The sequence below is a fragment of the Microtus oregoni genome, unplaced genomic scaffold (assembly GCF_018167655.1).
Source record: "Microtus oregoni isolate MIOR12 unplaced genomic scaffold, Mior012 000015F_ref0000493, whole genome shotgun sequence".
NCBI lineage: Eukaryota > Metazoa > Chordata > Mammalia > Rodentia > Cricetidae > Microtus > Microtus oregoni.
In genome coordinates, this window is record NW_024543074.1 from 20,382,446 (window position 1) to 20,397,539 (window position 15,094).

The following is a 15,094-nucleotide window of genomic DNA, read 5'->3' on the forward strand; positions in this document are numbered from 1 at the left end:
GCGCCGAAACCCCGCCCCTTGGCCCTCGGCCCCGCCCCCCGCGGCCGCGCGGGCTCGTCCAGCTACTTCCGGCGCAGGTGAGCGGAAGTCCCAGTCTGGGATCAGCTGACCAGAGAGTGAGCTGGAAATGGCGTCTTCCTTGCTTGGGGGCGAACGATTGATTCGCGCTTTGGGCCCTGGCGGAGAACTGGAACGGGAGCAGTTGCCCCGGAAGCTGCGTGCCCAGCTTGAGGCTACTCTGGGGAAGAAACACACGAGCAGTGATGGCACCACGGGCCCCCGGCGCCTGATTCCCTTCCGTCTGATCCGAGAACTACATCAACACCTGAGAGAAAGAAGTGAGCGGACCCCAATCAAGAGTCGTCGCCTCATTTTCAGATCTAATCCCTCCTGAGGCTTTTCCCCCCATCACTCACGCGTGCCTACCAAGTTCTCATTTAGCCAGTACAAACCCCTCTTAAACCAGGTTCACCACTTCCATCTTAATTTCCGTGGGAATTCTTCGGATTTGTGCAGATTTTGTTGAGTGCCCTCTTTTAAAGTCCACCTAAGTCCACCTGACTCTTAAGGAATTAGAGATTCTAGCCCAGTACTATTTACCATTTTAAGTTTCTACATTGCGGGGGGGGCCATTTAACATAGTGAGCTTCTCCCGTGTGGGAATAGTGATTTTCCTTTCATCTGAAAGGCAAGGGCAGGGGATTTTTAATTTTTTTTTTAATGAGCTATGTATTTTTTCTTCTCTGCTTCCCTCTCTTCTTCGCTCAAGAAGGGAATTATGATCCCGCCTCAGCCCCCGTTTAGGGGTGATGGTAGGGAAATAGAATGACAAAAAAAAAAAAAACAACCAAAAACCTATATTGAAAGGTCTGAACCGAGAGTCAAATCTAGTTCTAGTCCTTTCAGAGAAGTCATTTCTCTTTGGATCCGTTTCCTGTCTGCTAAGGGAGGGATAGGGTAAACTGGCATGTAGCATGTTTTGCCAGAATTAACATATCCTGGCCAGAAGTGCAAAGAGTAGATACTCAACTATTAGGACTGAAAAGGACATTAGGGAAAGATCCTCCAATACTGTGTCCTCTGAATGTTTAGCCCCACAACGACCCAGACCTATCTAGGACAGATCTATTATTTTCACAAGACTAACCTACCATTGGCAGGGATGACTGAAGACTGATAGCTAAAGTCAACTGTGTAGCACTAGGAAATACTAAGGCAGAATTGTTCTGGACTTGTCTTGGTTGAAATTTATCTTAATTTAATAAAAAAAAATGATCATGAGGCTGGGAATGGCACATGCATGAAATCCTAGGACCTGAGGGGCTGAGGCAGGTGGCTGGGTGTGGTGATGCATTCACATGTATACACACACGTATAACACACATACATATTTATGGGGCTATATATCCTAGGGATGGGTAAGCCGGAATGGCCATGTTTTATTTGGGTAAACTTAGTCTTACAGCCTCAGCTTCATGGGTCATTATGTGGAGCCTTTTTCTTCCCAGATTCCAACCTGTACCTTCATGAACTCCTAAAAGGCAGTGAAATCTACCTCCAAGAGGTTGTGAAACCTCCTCGGGTATGTAAGGGATATATTTGTGAGAGTAAGTACATGCTGAGTTGGGTATGGATTTTATTAACCAGTTTTCAGGTTTGAGATCTTGTATTTTAATTATTTGGAATAGCTGGAATGTGGCTTTGTGGAAGAATACTGGACAAAGCCCTGAGTTCAGTTCTTAGCATCAAAAAATAAATAAATAAGATTTGGGGACCAGTGAGATAGCAAGTTGGGGCAGTTGCCACCAAACATGGGAACCTGGCTTTAGTCCTCAGGACCCACATGGTGTAGGGAGAGAGGTAACTTCTAAAGATTGTCTCTTACCTCCACACATGCACCATGGCTTGTATGTGCACATATACAAAGGATTTTTCTTTTTTCTTTTTTTTTTTTTTTTTTTTTTGGTTTTTCGAGACAGGGTTTCTCTGTGGTTTTGGGGCCTGTCCTGGAACTAGCTCTTGTAGACCAGGCTGGTCTCGAACTCACAGAGATCCACCTGCCTCTGCCTCCCGAATGCTGGGATTAAAGGCGTGTGCCACCACTGCCCGGCTGTACAAAGGATTAAACAGCAACAAAAAAAAAAATATTTGGAACCAGGCAGTCGTGGTGCATGGCTTAGATCCCAATACTCCAGAGGCAGAGACAGGCAGATCTCTTGAGTTTAAGACCAGCCTGGTCTATAGTGGGAGTTCCAGGACAGCCAGGGATACCCAGAGAAACCCTGCCTAGAAAAAAACAAAAACAACAATAACAAAATCTTTGGAATCTAAAATCAGAGAAGGAAAAATTTGTCTGACAGATGTGGAAAACTGAGATCCAGTAACCCATTTTCCAGGCAATGGAAAATGGTATGCAGTATGCAGAGGCCCCCAGCACCCTTCGCAGTACATTGCACATTGGAATCAATGATATATTTTGTATCAAGAAATATGTGGAAGAATTTCATTCTTCTCATGTGGTTGTTTTTGCTTTAGAATCCAGAGCTGGTTGCCCGACTAGAGAAGATTAAGATACAGCTAGCCAATGAGGAATATAAGCGGATCACTCGAAATGTCACTTGTCAGGTAAGGCCTACTCCTGCAGCAGAAATACCTACAGAATTTTAATTTAATTTTTATTTATTTTTTATTTAGTTTTAGTTTTTTGATACAGGGTTTCTCTGAAACAGTTCTGACTATCTTGGAACTAGCTCTTGTAGACCATGCTGGCCTCAAACTCATAGAGATCCACCTGCCTCTGCCTCCCAAGTGCTGGGATTAAAGGCATGTGCTACCACCACCCAGCCAGAGTTTTAATTTTAAAAATAACAGTAACAGAGTATAGTGGCACACACCTTTAATCAAGTACTCCTGATGCAGGGGCAGGTGGATCTCTGAGTTTGAAGCCAGCCAGAACTGTATAGTGAGACCCTGTATCAAAAAGGGAAAGAAAAACATGACAATTCAAGCTCACTTTATGTACTGTTCTAGAACTGTAAGATCTCTATGTTCTGTCAGGCGTGGTGGTGCATGTCTTTAATCCCAGCCAGGGCTGTTAACATGGAGAGGTCCTATCTTGAAAAACAAATAACAACAAAAAAAGACCTCTGTGTTCTATCTAGAGCAAACATAATCTTGAGTGTGTTCACTGAGACTCGGCTTAGATGGTAACCGATTCTTAAATATCATTGAAGTGGAGGTGAGCCTTGGCGCTCTTTCTTCATTTAAGGAAGGGGTTCTGTGGCCCCGGGCAGGCCTGGAATTCTGTATTCTCTTGTCCAGCCTCCCAAATGTTAGGGTTACAGGTATACCTATAGCGTTTTATTTTTCCTGACAAGACTCCTTTGGCATGTTCTGCTGTAAGGTAGGAAAGGAGATGGATCCTGGGAGCCTGCGTCCTCCTTTTTATCATTTAAAAGGCATCATACAAATCCAGGGAAAAGAATCCCTGGAGAGGGCAGAATTAGTCTGTTGAGAAGAAAGGGCTGAGACCAGACTGGCAAAGATAGATTTCTGAACAGAATTTCGTTCTGAAATCATCTGGGTTTTTTTTGTTGTTCTGTTTTTTTCCCAGGATGCACAGCGTGGGGGGACTCTGAGTGACCTAGGAAAACAAGGTGAGGTGCTAGGAACCCAGGCTGCTCAAGCCTCTCAGGACTGGTCCTGGCCTTCCTTCCCACTGCACACTTGGCACAAGGCTAAGATATTCAGTCTTGGTCTCTGAAGGAGAACCCAGTAGATGTGGGGGCAGCTAGGAGGCAATAGGATCTCCCTGAGAACGTTGACCTGAATGTTTCTCTGAACTGCTTTCCCAAGTGAGGTCGGTGAAGGCGCTGGTCATTACCATCTTCAACTTCATCGTCACGGTGGCAGCTGCCTTTGTCTGCACTTACCTAGGAAGCCAGTATATCTTCACAGAAATGGCCTCGGTGAGTAGGCACTGGGCAGGACAAAGTGCCCTTGTTGGGGTTAATGGGAAAGGGAGGATGTGTGTTAAAGTGCACAGGTTATCAGTTGCATCTATTTATTCAATGAACAGGGCAGTGGTTCTCATCCTTCCTAGTGCAGAGGCCTGGTAATACAGTTCTCATGTGGAGACCCCCGGCCATAACATTAGTTTCATTGCTACTTCATAACTGTGATTTTGTTGCTGTTATGAATCATAATGTAAATATTTGATACGCAACCCTGTGAAAGGGTCATATGGGGTTGTGACCCACAGATTGAGAACCACTGACTTAAGGACTGGGATAGGGAATCTCCATTCTTGTTAGAGGTGCTTGGGGCTGCAGATTTAGTTGTTAGCCTGCATCCCCTACCTGGTTCTTTCCACTGGCAGAGAGTGCTGGCTGCATTGATCGTCGCCTCGGTGGTAGGTTTGGCAGAGCTGTACATCATGGTGAGGGTGATGGAAGGCGAACTCGGGGAGCTGTAACTGGTGCTTCACATCAAAGTCTGGAAGAAGTTTGGGGAGCCCCAGACTGTCCGTTGTCCATCACTGACTCTCAGTCAATCCACGAAGCTCTGTGTACTCAGCTCCAGTTAGTTAGAGGACCAGGTCAAGTTCTTCTTTGGGGAGCCATATCTGCTGTCAGTTTCCTTGGAGAGGAATTAGAGAAGATTCAGACAGCAGTGATTCTTTAAAACTGAAAGAACTGCTCTCAATAACTGCTCCTGAATCCAGTGCTCATTTGCCTTCTGTGGTTCATTCTGAGTCTGCTGAGTCTGGGGTTTTCCCATCAGAAGAACGAATCCAGACCTTCTCCCCAAATGGGCCAGACTGCCGTGAACTGGACCAAGTGCATAAATCAGTCACTATCCTTCATCCACATATCTTGGCAGAAGGCTTGTAACTGAGAGCAGAAGACCCTAAGGAAGCAGAAGGAATGAACCTGAGAAGAACCAGTCAGAAAACAGGCATCAGATAAAAGTGGTTGATACAGGATGGTGGAGCTGGAAGCCAGGCAGCTAACTTTTTCTAGAAAAGAAAATGGGATCAGGCCATTTTCCAGAAGTCAAAACAGGCTGAAAACCAGATGATCAGCTGTGATCCTTCTGTTCAATGGAGCCAAGGGTGTCCGCATTGTCCTGTTGTCTGTGTTGTGTTGCACTTTTCAGAACGTAGATAAGTTAGAGCATCTGTGTTCAGAACTTAAGTTGGAGAAACTGTTTAAGACCCTTGAAAAATGTTATTTATCTAATAAATATTTCTTGTGTTCAGTGTGTTTTTATTTTAGATCCTATAAGAGTACAAAGCACAAAACCTCCTGTGATTCTGAGAATTGCTCAATATCTGCCCTCTCTTTTGTTTGTGACAGGGTCTTACTATGTAGCTCTGGCTGACCTCAGGCTCATGGCAATCCTCCACCTCTGCCTCCTGAGTCCTAGGATCCAGGCATGTGCCATCATGGCAGGTCTTTGAGATCTGTCTGGCCTACCAGCTTTCCTTCCTTCCTTTCTTGTGTATGTGTGGCTATATATGCATACAGGAGCCTGTGGGGATAAGAGGAGGAGCTAGAGTTCAGCTGCTGTGTGGGTGCTGGGGCTGAGACTCCATTCTCTGCAAGAGCCATGAACCACTGAGCCATCACTTTAGCCCTCTTAATTGTAGACTTGATGTGCTCAGATAGTGTGGTTTTTTCCTTAATTTTTTTTTGTAATTTATTTTACTTCCATGTGTGAATGCATGTGAGTACAGAGTTTTCATATGAGTCTCTTGTTTGTGTTACTCCGCTACCTTTTCCTGTCTCTCCTCTCTATAAATGCTGGGATCCAACTCCTTCTGTGGACTCTGCTCATCAGGCTTGTACAGCAGCTGCTTTTACCTACTGAGCCATCCCTCTGGACCATCTGGTTTTCTCTAATCTTGTCTCTTATATCCTTACTGATCAGTAGATATTCTGTCAGTTGTTTTTGCCAGTTCCTGTTAGTAGGGAGAAGTGTCAAGTGCAAGAAAATATAGGTAGACCAGGCTGGCCTTGAACTCACAGGGATCAGCCTGTGTCTGCCTCCGGAGTGCCGGGATTAAAGAAGTGAATCATTGCTGGTTCTGGTGGCGCAGGAAACAGTTTAGACAAAACAAAAACAGTTTCTGATCACCAGGGCTGCTAAAGGTTGGGTCAGAAAGCCTTACTGAAGCCTTGGGGAGGGGGAGGACGACAACACATAACACATGACTCGTGGTTCACTTCCCTGTGCTCTCTGTATGCCAGGCTGCATACATATGTATGCCTATATATCATTAAGTACCTGGATTTAAGTCGAAGCCTTCTACGTGTTAGAGGTTTGACTTCAGCAGAATCTCTTCCAACAGACTTGGACCAGCCTAGGGTATCTCACAGTAAACTTGGGGTCCTTTGTTGGAAGGAATTGTCCCCTAGATCCTGGTCCCTTCCAACAGGCCAGTACGTTTTAGTGGCATCAAGCTCTTACGAACAGTAGTTCTATAGGCCAGGCACTATGCTAGCATCTGGAGATAATAAGCCAAGATCTAGTTTATGCCTTGGTGCAATGAAGCAAGAGGCAAGCTCCAAGGATCCTTCCATCTGCACAGGCAGAGGGTGTTGGGAATTAGGTGGCCAGTTCACAACAGAGGAGAAGGAACTCTTCCAGCCCCTTCCTCTCTGCCTCATCCAAAGCGCCCAGGGTCCAGGAGGTGCTTGGTAGAGGGACAGGAAGTTGGGGCCTTACCCATTTCTCATGACTTCCTATATGGAGCAGAGGGAGCTAGCATTTATTGAGTTTTTATCACATCATCACATGAAGTTTTTACCTATATTTTCCCAGGACAGGAATGATTGCATCCTGCTTTGCAGATGTAGTCACATAGCAGAGCTAGGGTTGGAAGCCAACACAGACTGATTGCAGACTCCATGCTTTTCTCTCCAAAGCAGCTCCAGAGGTGGAGGTAACTAGAACATCCTGGAGTGCAAGCCAGCTACTGTGTCCCCAGAGCCTGTGTGAGCTCTGAGCCCTTTAATTAACCACTCTCTAATCCCAGCAGAAGCCTGGAGACTATTCCTACCCGGAGCCTGTGGCACCTGGCCCTATTTGGGGATTTGGTGGTGGGAGATAAACTTCCCAGGCAAGCAAGCCTCATCACCATTTGCAATACAACAATCCAGATTAAAGTAGGGTTTTGTTTTATTTGGAGATTAGTCGGTATTACAGATGATAGTGATACAAAAGCCCAAGGCTACCACACCCCCTCCCCAGGTCTGTCAGGTTGTCCCCACAGCCCACATCAGAGGACAGCCAATCTGATCTTTGGGGAAATTCAATCAACCTAAGACCTGGGCTTCTATTTCTGTAACTTCAATATCACTTCCTCTTCAAATCCACAATTCCGATTAATTTGTCCAGGTGACAGGAAGTCAGGCAAATGAGGCTCTGAACCATGAAAAGGTGGGTCTCCCAGCAGTCCAGCACAGGAGCAGTACCCTTCCCCGGCTCATAGATAAGGTCCTGACAGACCTACTCAGACTGGTGGCTGCCCCTTCAGAGGGAAGAGATCATCAGCTAAGATAATGGGAATGGTGGAGCCAAGCCTGGCGGTAGAGGTCGACAACATGGTCCCTTACCTTGGCGATACCTCCTGATGAGATAATGGGCATATGCCTCCAAAATGACCAGGAGAGCTAGGCTCCAGCCACTGCACGGAACCTTCAGCTAGGTTGCTGGAAGTTGGGAGTGGAGGGATGGGTCTCTGAGCTAGACTCTTAGAGAATATTCCCTGTGTAAAAAGAGGCAGGAATTCTTAATGTGCTCCACTCCAGGAGAGATAGAGTGGGCTACAAGAGCCAGAGCCAAACTCCTAAGACCTCTACAGCTAAGTTAGGAGTGATCTCTATTGGTGACAACAACTGAAGTATAGATAAGGTCAGACAGGCTGCTCAGTGAGGACTGAGGAACAATTTGCTCTAAAGAAGGGTGAACCCCTAAAACCCCACTTGGTCCCCATGGGGCTGCAGCTTTAGCCTCTGCTCGACTCTGCCCTGGACCCAAGCTGGGAGCTCCACAGGAGGTCTGTGGGCATGCTGAAACCTGCTGAACTGAACTGGTGGGGTGTAGAGGCTGGCCTGGTGTCCCAGAGTCCCAGGGTTGCTGGGGAGTGTCTGGAAGAGAAGAAGCGTTTCGAGGAAGCTTCAGCCTAGGGTTTAGGGCTCCTGGCTTTCTGTTGTTGATTCTCTTGGCTCGGCGGTTCTGGAACCACACCTGATAGGGAAAATAAAGGGATATATTTTGGCACCAGCACACTCTCCTGGGACAGAAATCTGAATATGAAGGCAGGATTCCCAGAGAAGAGAAGTGCCGTGTCAAGCCCAGAAGTTGGACTATTGCAGCTCACCTGGATCTTGGCTTCAGGCAGGTGAGTTACTTGGGCCAGGTACTCACGGGTACTGATGTCGGGATAGGGCCTAGCTGCAAAGACCCGTTCCAGCTCCAGCAACTGCCCAACACTGAAAGTGGTCCTCTTTCTCCGATGGGGACCCAACCCACTGGCACAGCCTGTGGGCCGGGATGGGAATCAAACCAGGACTCCCTAGCAAGAGCCTCTCAGCCCATCTTCAAAGCCTTGCTGAGCCTCCACAGCCCCTACTCCTTATACTCCTCACCCTTCACCATCCCTCCTTGTTACTCTCCCTCACCCTACCCACCCTTTCCCCACCAGATCACCTGGAGATGCTTCCGCTTCCACAGGACTGGCCATGGAGCTGGCACAGGGCGAGGAGTCAGAGGGCCGTGCCAGGGCTGTTGCCCACACCAGGCTCATGCCTTAGGGTTTTAAGCTGTTCGGAGTGGGTGGCTCCGCCTCCAGAGGGAAGAGGCTTAGCATTCACTCAAGGGAGGTTGAAAAGGGAAGCAAGGCAGGATTGGGGCTAATAGAGTTCTAGGTTGGACCAGAATGATACACATCCCAGCTTTCACCAAGAATCTGGTCACAGTGGCTGGAGAGATGGCTCAGCGGTTAAGAGCATTGCGTGCTCTTCCAAAGGACCCGAGTTCAATTCCCAGCAACCATATGGTGGCTCACAACCATCTGTAATGAGGTCTAGTGTCCTCTTCTAGCAGGTATATATGCAAACAGAATATTGTATCCATAATAAATAAATATTTAGAAAAAAAAAAGAATCTGGTCACACCTCCCTCCTCAAACTTCAGCCTCTGGCAGTCTCTGCTCTTGGTCCTGTACTGTGAGAAACCCTTCCCCCAAACACAGAAATCTACCTCCCCAAAGTTCCCAGGGCTTCAGCTGCCCTCTAAGATCCCCCAGTGCCCGGGTCTTGGCGCCTTCAGGGGAAATGAGTGAATTCCTGTCCCACTCTCTGAGGACTGGGCAGTGAAACTGGGTGGGATGAGGTTGTTGTTGGAGCCACTTACTGTCAGCAGGGCTAGGGAACAGTTGCCACCACCAGTTTACCCCCAGGGCTACTATAGAAACCCTTTCTGGCTCCTCAAAAGGCCAGACAGAGGCTGGGCGGTGGTGGCACATGCCTTTAATCCCAGCACTTGGGAGGCAGAAGCAGGCAAATCTCTGCATTTAAGGTCAGCCTGGTTTACAGAGTGAGTTCCAGGACTGCTAGGGCTACACAAAGAAACCTGTCTCGAAAAAGAAAAACTAAAAGGCCAGACAGGCTTCCTGAAAACCAGGATCCTGGAGCCAGGGGTTCACAAAGACTTTCACTTTTACAGCCAAGCTTTCCTCCGGTGAGGGTCCTCTGAGCTGCTTTACTATGAGAAAGGGGATGTATGCCAATGTTCTTTCTGCCCCCCACCCTATGCCCAGGGCAGAAGCCTCAGAGAAAAGCCTCCGTTAGGCAGTGTTGTGGGAGTCTATCCCTTTGTTATTTGGGAATTACATGTAATCTAGATTCACAGTGGAGAGCAAAGCTGAGTTGAATTCTACTCTCTAGCTCCTCATCTCCTCTGAGGCCCTGGTTAACTCCACCATCAAAGAAGCCTCACCTGGAGAGGGTGGCTGGGTAACTTATCACCACAGGGGCTGGAATTCATTTAACTGTGGAGCAGGATGGACTGGGGGGGGGGGCACCGAATGTGATGGATGGGGACTTGGAAGTGTAGCTCTCACAAGCCTCCAGTGTTTCTGGTTTAGGAAGAGCACCCAAGCCAAGTGGGGTCTTCTCTGTCCCTCTCAATCAGCCCTGAGAGCCCCACTGGTCCTCCTTTGTCCAGGGGACAGGGCTGCCCACTCTATTCAGGACAGTTGTCTTAAACTCGGGGCCAACAGACTTTATTGGGCTGAAAGGAAAAGGCTGAAGGATGGGTTTCCTGAGTCTCCGCTGTGTGGGCTGACTCCTACTTTTCAGGGACTGAGCAGCCCAGCCAATACTGAGCAATAGAGCGTGGGTATGGAGGGTTCACAGAATCCACGTGCCGCGTTCTAAGGTTGACTCGGTAGTACTTGTCTGAAAGAGAGAATGGAAAGAAAGTGTGTGAGTGTGAGATCCTGCCTGGTCCTGTCGCTGGAAAAAAGAAAAAAGAAAGAAAAAACAAAAACAAAACAAGGGTTTCTCTCAGAAGTGAAAGTGAACATCCACCAGGCAGATAAGGTCACCATCTACAAGTAGTGTTCAGCACTCAAGGACCAAAACATGCAGGAAAGACACATACACACACACACACACACACACACACACCCCGCAAAACCAGCTTCAGGGGTAGCAGGGACTCCCACCTCCAGAGAAGAAGTAGACGCTCTGAATGGGCTCACAGGTGGCAGGTACGAGCCAGTTCATATCATAATAATCATCATTGTAGGTTCCTAGATCGCTCTCCTCACTAGAGAACAAGGAGAACCAGGATGAAAGCGATGAACGACGGGAGTTCAGGCTGTGGCGGCTGCGGCGGCTGCGGCGGCCATGGCGAGAACGGTAGCGTTTTCGGCTGCGGCGCCTAGACTTCTTTTTTTTGGCCGGGAAGGCATGAGATGTGGAGTCTGCGATGTAGATGTGGCCGGCCATAGCAGCATCCACTTTCCCTGGCACACCATGCCAGTCCCGGCTGATGAACTGGGGTCCGCTGGTGCCTTCTGTAGCAGGGAAGGGGTTAATGAATTTTGAGGATCCAGGCTTTGATTTCTCCAGCAGGACACACACACACACATATTGAAACAAGGTTTCTCCCATGGCTGGTCTGGAACTCACTATGAAGACCAGGCTGGCCTCTTAACTCACAGAGATCTGCCTGCCTCTGCCTCCCAAGTGCTGGGATTAAGACTTGTGCTACTACAGCTAGCTCCAGCAGGCCCTATAGAGTTCATCTACTGTATCCTGCCCAAGATACACAAGGTCATGCTAGAACTCAGTACCCCTATCCAGTGCTTTTTCCTGTGTCCTCTCTCCATTGTATCCCTTGCGTCTCTGCCCCCTCCCAAACCCCTTATCCTCTGGCCCCTCCTTCTGCTGTGTTAGGCAAAGTTCAAGGTATGGGGTCCAAATGGAGCCAAGCCTCACCCCCAAAAGTCAACAGAAGCAAAGTCTAGCCAGAGCAAACAACTTTTGATCAATGGTGCCACAATTCCAGTCTCCTCCCCCCTTAGCCCCCCACCACCATAGTCCAGCCCTGCTCCAAACCCACTTTCTGGAGAAAGAAGCCAGACTTGCTCTCCCTCCATACCTGAGGAACTGTCCCAGAAGAGGAGCTCAAAGATGTTGTCCCAACGGCCTCGGTGAAGCAAGGCAAAGCGCTCAAACACGGTTGACAGAGAGCTGCCTTCACAGTCCTCTTGGCTGGGCTGCTGTTGGAATTCATACTCCCAGTACTGCTTCCCTGAGGAGCAGGACAGCTGGCATCAGAAGGGCTGGGGAGCTCTGAGGCAGGGTAGGAGCATACCCCCAAAGCCCTGACTCAGGGAAGTGTAGAAGAGAACAGGGACTCCTTCACTCCCTGCCCCTGCACCTCCCACCCTGAGTACCCTTAAAGAAGTAGGCTCTCTCCCGGCCACTGTAGCGGTGGGCAGGAAGGGCTAAAGCGGCATCGATATTGTCTGGTATGCCAATGAAGCCTTCAGAGATGTTCCGGGGATAGTCAGGGTCCAAAACACCATCTTCGAAGCGCCAGTACTGACTTCCCTGAGAGGCAGGCAAGATGGAAAGGTGAGGACCTACTGCCGGGCAAAGAGGCAGTCCTAGATCCTGAACGGGCTCTCAGCAGCTCCTGAAACCCCTGTCAACCTTGATACTCTTTACCTTGACTCATAGGCTTGGGTCTGGTACCTTGAAAAAGTAGGTCTTCCCCTGACAGTTGATGCGAGTGAAGGCAGCATCAATGGGACCCTCGATGCCCCAGACATCTCGAATGAGTTTGGGGTACCCAGGCTTCACCGCCGTTTCATCTAGCTCATAGCAGTACTGCCCTAGAATAGGGGAAGCTGTGTGAGAAACAGATGTTCCTAGGGCAGACCCCACCACCACCAGACTTGTCCATTGAGGCACCTCGGAAGGCAAAGATGGAACCGTTCTTGAGGTCCGTGAAGGCGTCAAAGGGCTTCCCATTACACAACTCTTCCTCTGGGAAGTCAGAGGTCCCTTGATCAGTGGTGTCAGGCCTTTCCTGGTACCCCACTTCAGGTTCTGGGATGCCTGCCTGCGGTTTGGGAGCCTGTTCCTCGGGCTTCAGGAAAGCTGTTGGCTTTGAAGTGCTTTCAGTTTGGGGCTGCGGAGAAACGCTTTCTGGTTGCACAGGGGAGCTGGTGCCGTTCCCGGTCCCCTCTGAATACTCGTAGTTCCAGTACTCATCTTCCGGCATAGTGAACACATCCCCCCGAGTCACTGCAGGCAGAGAGGGCAGCAGTGAGCTTCCAGGAGCACAGGGGACCCCCACGCCCACCCACAGGGCTCTGAACAAACCTTGGGGCTTGCACTGCTCCATATAGTCAGCACAGCAGCTCTGATAGTAACTGCAAAGCTCGTCACACTGACACTTCCTGGAGGCCACAAACCCCTGCGCACAGCGGCCCTTGCATGACTCTGAGGGAGGGAATGCCAGTCTTTACAGCCCAGGCCAGGCAACCTGCCCACCCTGCACTGCCCTAGATGCCCACCAGTCACCCCCATACCTTGGTCAGCTAGAGAAATCCACGCCAGCAGGGCTAGTATGAGGAAGGGCCTCAGAGGTGCCATGGCAGGCCTCTAGCAGAGGGCCTGGCAAGCTGGCCTCAGAGCTTCCGGAGCCTCGACCGTCCTGCCTGGAAAAGGAATCAAACTGAAGAGAAGTTGCTATTTCACTGGGTTTCTGCTTCTGTTTGCTCATCCTCTGGCCCAGCCCTAGTCCCCTCCTCCAAACACAGCTGCAACAAAGGGTCACATTCCCAGAACCCTACCCCTAGGAGCGCTGGGAAATAGAACCCTCGCCAAGACCAGAGTCAGGAGGGTCATGGGCAGCTGGGATAGCATGGTGGGTTGGGAAGGCAGAAAGAGAGCAGGTGTTGTCCCCCTGTGAGCCGGTTACATCCATCTCTCCAAGTCTTGCTTTTCATAAAATGGGACCATGGCGCCTGGCCTCATCAACAGCAAATACACAGTTAATGATTTATTGTTTGATTAGGGCCATCCCCAACTAGATGTTTGTCCCATCCTACCCCCACTTCCCAGTTGAATATTTGGGGCAGTGGAGAGGAGAGGGGTGGGAGGAGAGCTGCTAAGCGCCCTGGGGGAGGTTTCTCTTCTTATCATAAAAGAACAAAGCTTCATTTCTTGCTTCTCCTTGTGGAAGCATAGTTCTCTCAGCTGGGCTCCACAGCACAGGAAGCAGTGGCCCTAATGCTTTGGGTCACAACCCACTCCTTTCTTCTCTTTCCTTCTTTTTTTTAATTTTATTTTTAATTTTATTTTTTATTTTTCGAGACAGGGTTTCTCTGTGTAACAACAGTCTTGGCTATCTTAGAACTTGCTCTGTAGACCAGGCTGGCCATGAACTCACTAAGATCCACCTGCCTCTGCCTCCCAAGTGCTGGAATTAAAGGCATGTGCCACTACCACCCAGCCTCCTTTCTTTACCTTTAGATTTATGTATTTTACTTTGTGTGTGTGTGCACCTCACACATGCCTGGTGTCTGTGGAGGTCAGAAAAGGACTTTGGACACCCTGGAACTGGAGTTTTGAACAGTTGTGTGCTGCCGTGAGCACTGGGAATTAAATCAGGATCCTCTGCTAGAATGAGTGCTCTCTCTCTCTCTCTCTCTCTCTCTCTTTAAGATTTATTTATTTATTGTGTATACAATGTTCCTCCTGCATATACACCTCCATGCCAGAAGAGGGCACCAGATCTCATTACAGATGGTTGTGAGCCACCATGTGGCTGCTGGGAATTGAACTCAGGACCTCTGGAAGAGCTGCCTGTGCTCTTAACCTCTGAGCCATCTCTCCAGCCTCCTAAAGATAAAGGTTTTTGTTGTTTGTTTGTTTGTTTGTTTGTTTGTTTGTTTGAGACAGGGTTTCTCTGTAACTTTGGAGCCTGTCCTGGAACCAGACTGACCTCGAACTCACAGAGATCTGCCTGTCTCTGCTTCCCGAATGCTGGGATTAAGGGCATGCACCACCACCGCATGTGCCACCACCGCCCAGCTAAGAATGGGTGCTCTTAAGGACAAAACCATTTCTCCACTCCCAGAGCCCATTCATGAGGCTCCCACTAATCCACTGGTCCTCAGTGGACGAGCCCTGAACACACCTTCAGTGATCCCGTCTATAAAGACTCGTTGAGCATACTTTTATACTCACATAGAAAGTGTGATCCCTCTATGATGAAAATGCTCATTGGTACAGAACACCAGGTCTTGAATCAAATCCCAAGCACCAGTATGCTTCTGAAGCCCCTAAGTTCTCTGTTCTGAAATCACAGGGGAGTGTGCCCAAAGGCACACTTCTTCTCTGTGGGTCTCAGTAGTCTCAGCAGCAAAATAAACAAAATAAAGCACTAAATCTTACTCTCTATAGACACATGAAGCCTAAGTGGAAACAGGAATTAAAGGACCTTAAGAATCTCAACTGAGGGGCCACTGGCAGTGGCACCAGGATTTATCCCTACTGCTTGT

General features: G+C 48.8%; 3 protein-coding genes across 3 annotated transcripts; 1 reads left to right on the plus strand and 2 right to left on the minus strand.

The window, feature by feature from the left end:
• The first annotated feature begins 89 nt into the window (after positions 1-89).
• Tmem199 (transmembrane protein 199) lies at positions 90-5,259 on the plus strand. The gene is made up of 6 exons (XM_041664919.1): positions 90-338; positions 1,509-1,582; positions 2,536-2,625; positions 3,614-3,656; positions 3,856-3,968; positions 4,379-5,259. Exons 1-6 carry the CDS (start codon positions 128-130, stop codon positions 4,472-4,474), a joined length of 627 nt encoding a protein of 208 aa, XP_041520853.1. The 5' UTR covers positions 90-127; the 3' UTR covers positions 4,475-5,259.
• A 1,921-nt stretch (positions 5,260-7,180) lies between these two features.
• Sebox (SEBOX homeobox) lies at positions 7,181-9,094 on the minus strand. Its single transcript, XM_041665575.1, has 3 exons — positions 8,716-9,094; positions 8,387-8,547; positions 7,181-8,253 (listed from the first exon to the last, which is right to left on the minus strand). The coding sequence occupies exons 1-3, from the start codon at positions 8,810-8,812 to the stop codon at positions 7,873-7,875; spliced, it is 639 nt and encodes a 212-aa protein (XP_041521509.1). The 5' UTR covers positions 8,813-9,094; the 3' UTR covers positions 7,181-7,872.
• A 1,181-nt stretch (positions 9,095-10,275) lies between these two features.
• Positions 10,276-13,252, minus strand: Vtn (vitronectin). The gene is made up of 8 exons (XM_041664158.1): positions 13,118-13,252; positions 12,909-13,028; positions 12,495-12,830; positions 12,276-12,415; positions 11,975-12,131; positions 11,677-11,829; positions 10,736-11,089; positions 10,276-10,466 (listed from the first exon to the last, which is right to left on the minus strand). The coding sequence occupies exons 1-8, from the start codon at positions 13,179-13,181 to the stop codon at positions 10,357-10,359; spliced, it is 1,434 nt and encodes a 477-aa protein (XP_041520092.1). The 5' UTR covers positions 13,182-13,252; the 3' UTR covers positions 10,276-10,356.
• Positions 13,253-15,094: the final 1,842 nt, after the last annotated feature.

Bases quoted from the DNA above. Each gene is read 5' to 3' on its own strand.
- Sebox (XM_041665575.1), bottom strand. From the start codon at position 8,812: ATGAGCCTGGTGTGGGCAACAGCCCTGGCACGGCCCTCTGACTCCTCG. The intron at 8,548-8,715 runs GTGATCTGGTGG...CCCGGCCCACAG, and splicing joins GGAAGCGGAAGCATCTCCAG to GCTGTGCCAGTGGGTTGGGT. The intron at 8,254-8,386 runs GTGAGCTGCAAT...TTTCCCTATCAG, and splicing joins TGCCTGAAGCCAAGATCCAG to GTGTGGTTCCAGAACCGCCG.
- Vtn (XM_041664158.1), bottom strand. From the start codon at position 13,181: ATGGCACCTCTGAGGCCCTTCCTCATACTAGCCCTGCTGGCGTGGATT. The intron at 12,416-12,494 runs GTGCCTCAATGG...CCCCTATTCTAG, and splicing joins TTCCATCTTTGCCTTCCGAG to GGCAGTACTGCTATGAGCTA. The intron at 12,132-12,275 runs GTACCAGACCCA...CCTGCCTCTCAG, and splicing joins GGAAGACCTACTTTTTCAAG to GGAAGTCAGTACTGGCGCTT.
- Tmem199 (XM_041664919.1), top strand. From the start codon at position 128: ATGGCGTCTTCCTTGCTTGGGGGCGAACGATTGATTCGCGCTTTGGGC. The intron at 339-1,508 runs GTGAGCGGACCC...TTTTCTTCCCAG, and splicing joins TCAACACCTGAGAGAAAGAA to ATTCCAACCTGTACCTTCAT. The intron at 3,969-4,378 runs GTGAGTAGGCAC...TTCCACTGGCAG, and splicing joins TCTTCACAGAAATGGCCTCG to AGAGTGCTGGCTGCATTGAT.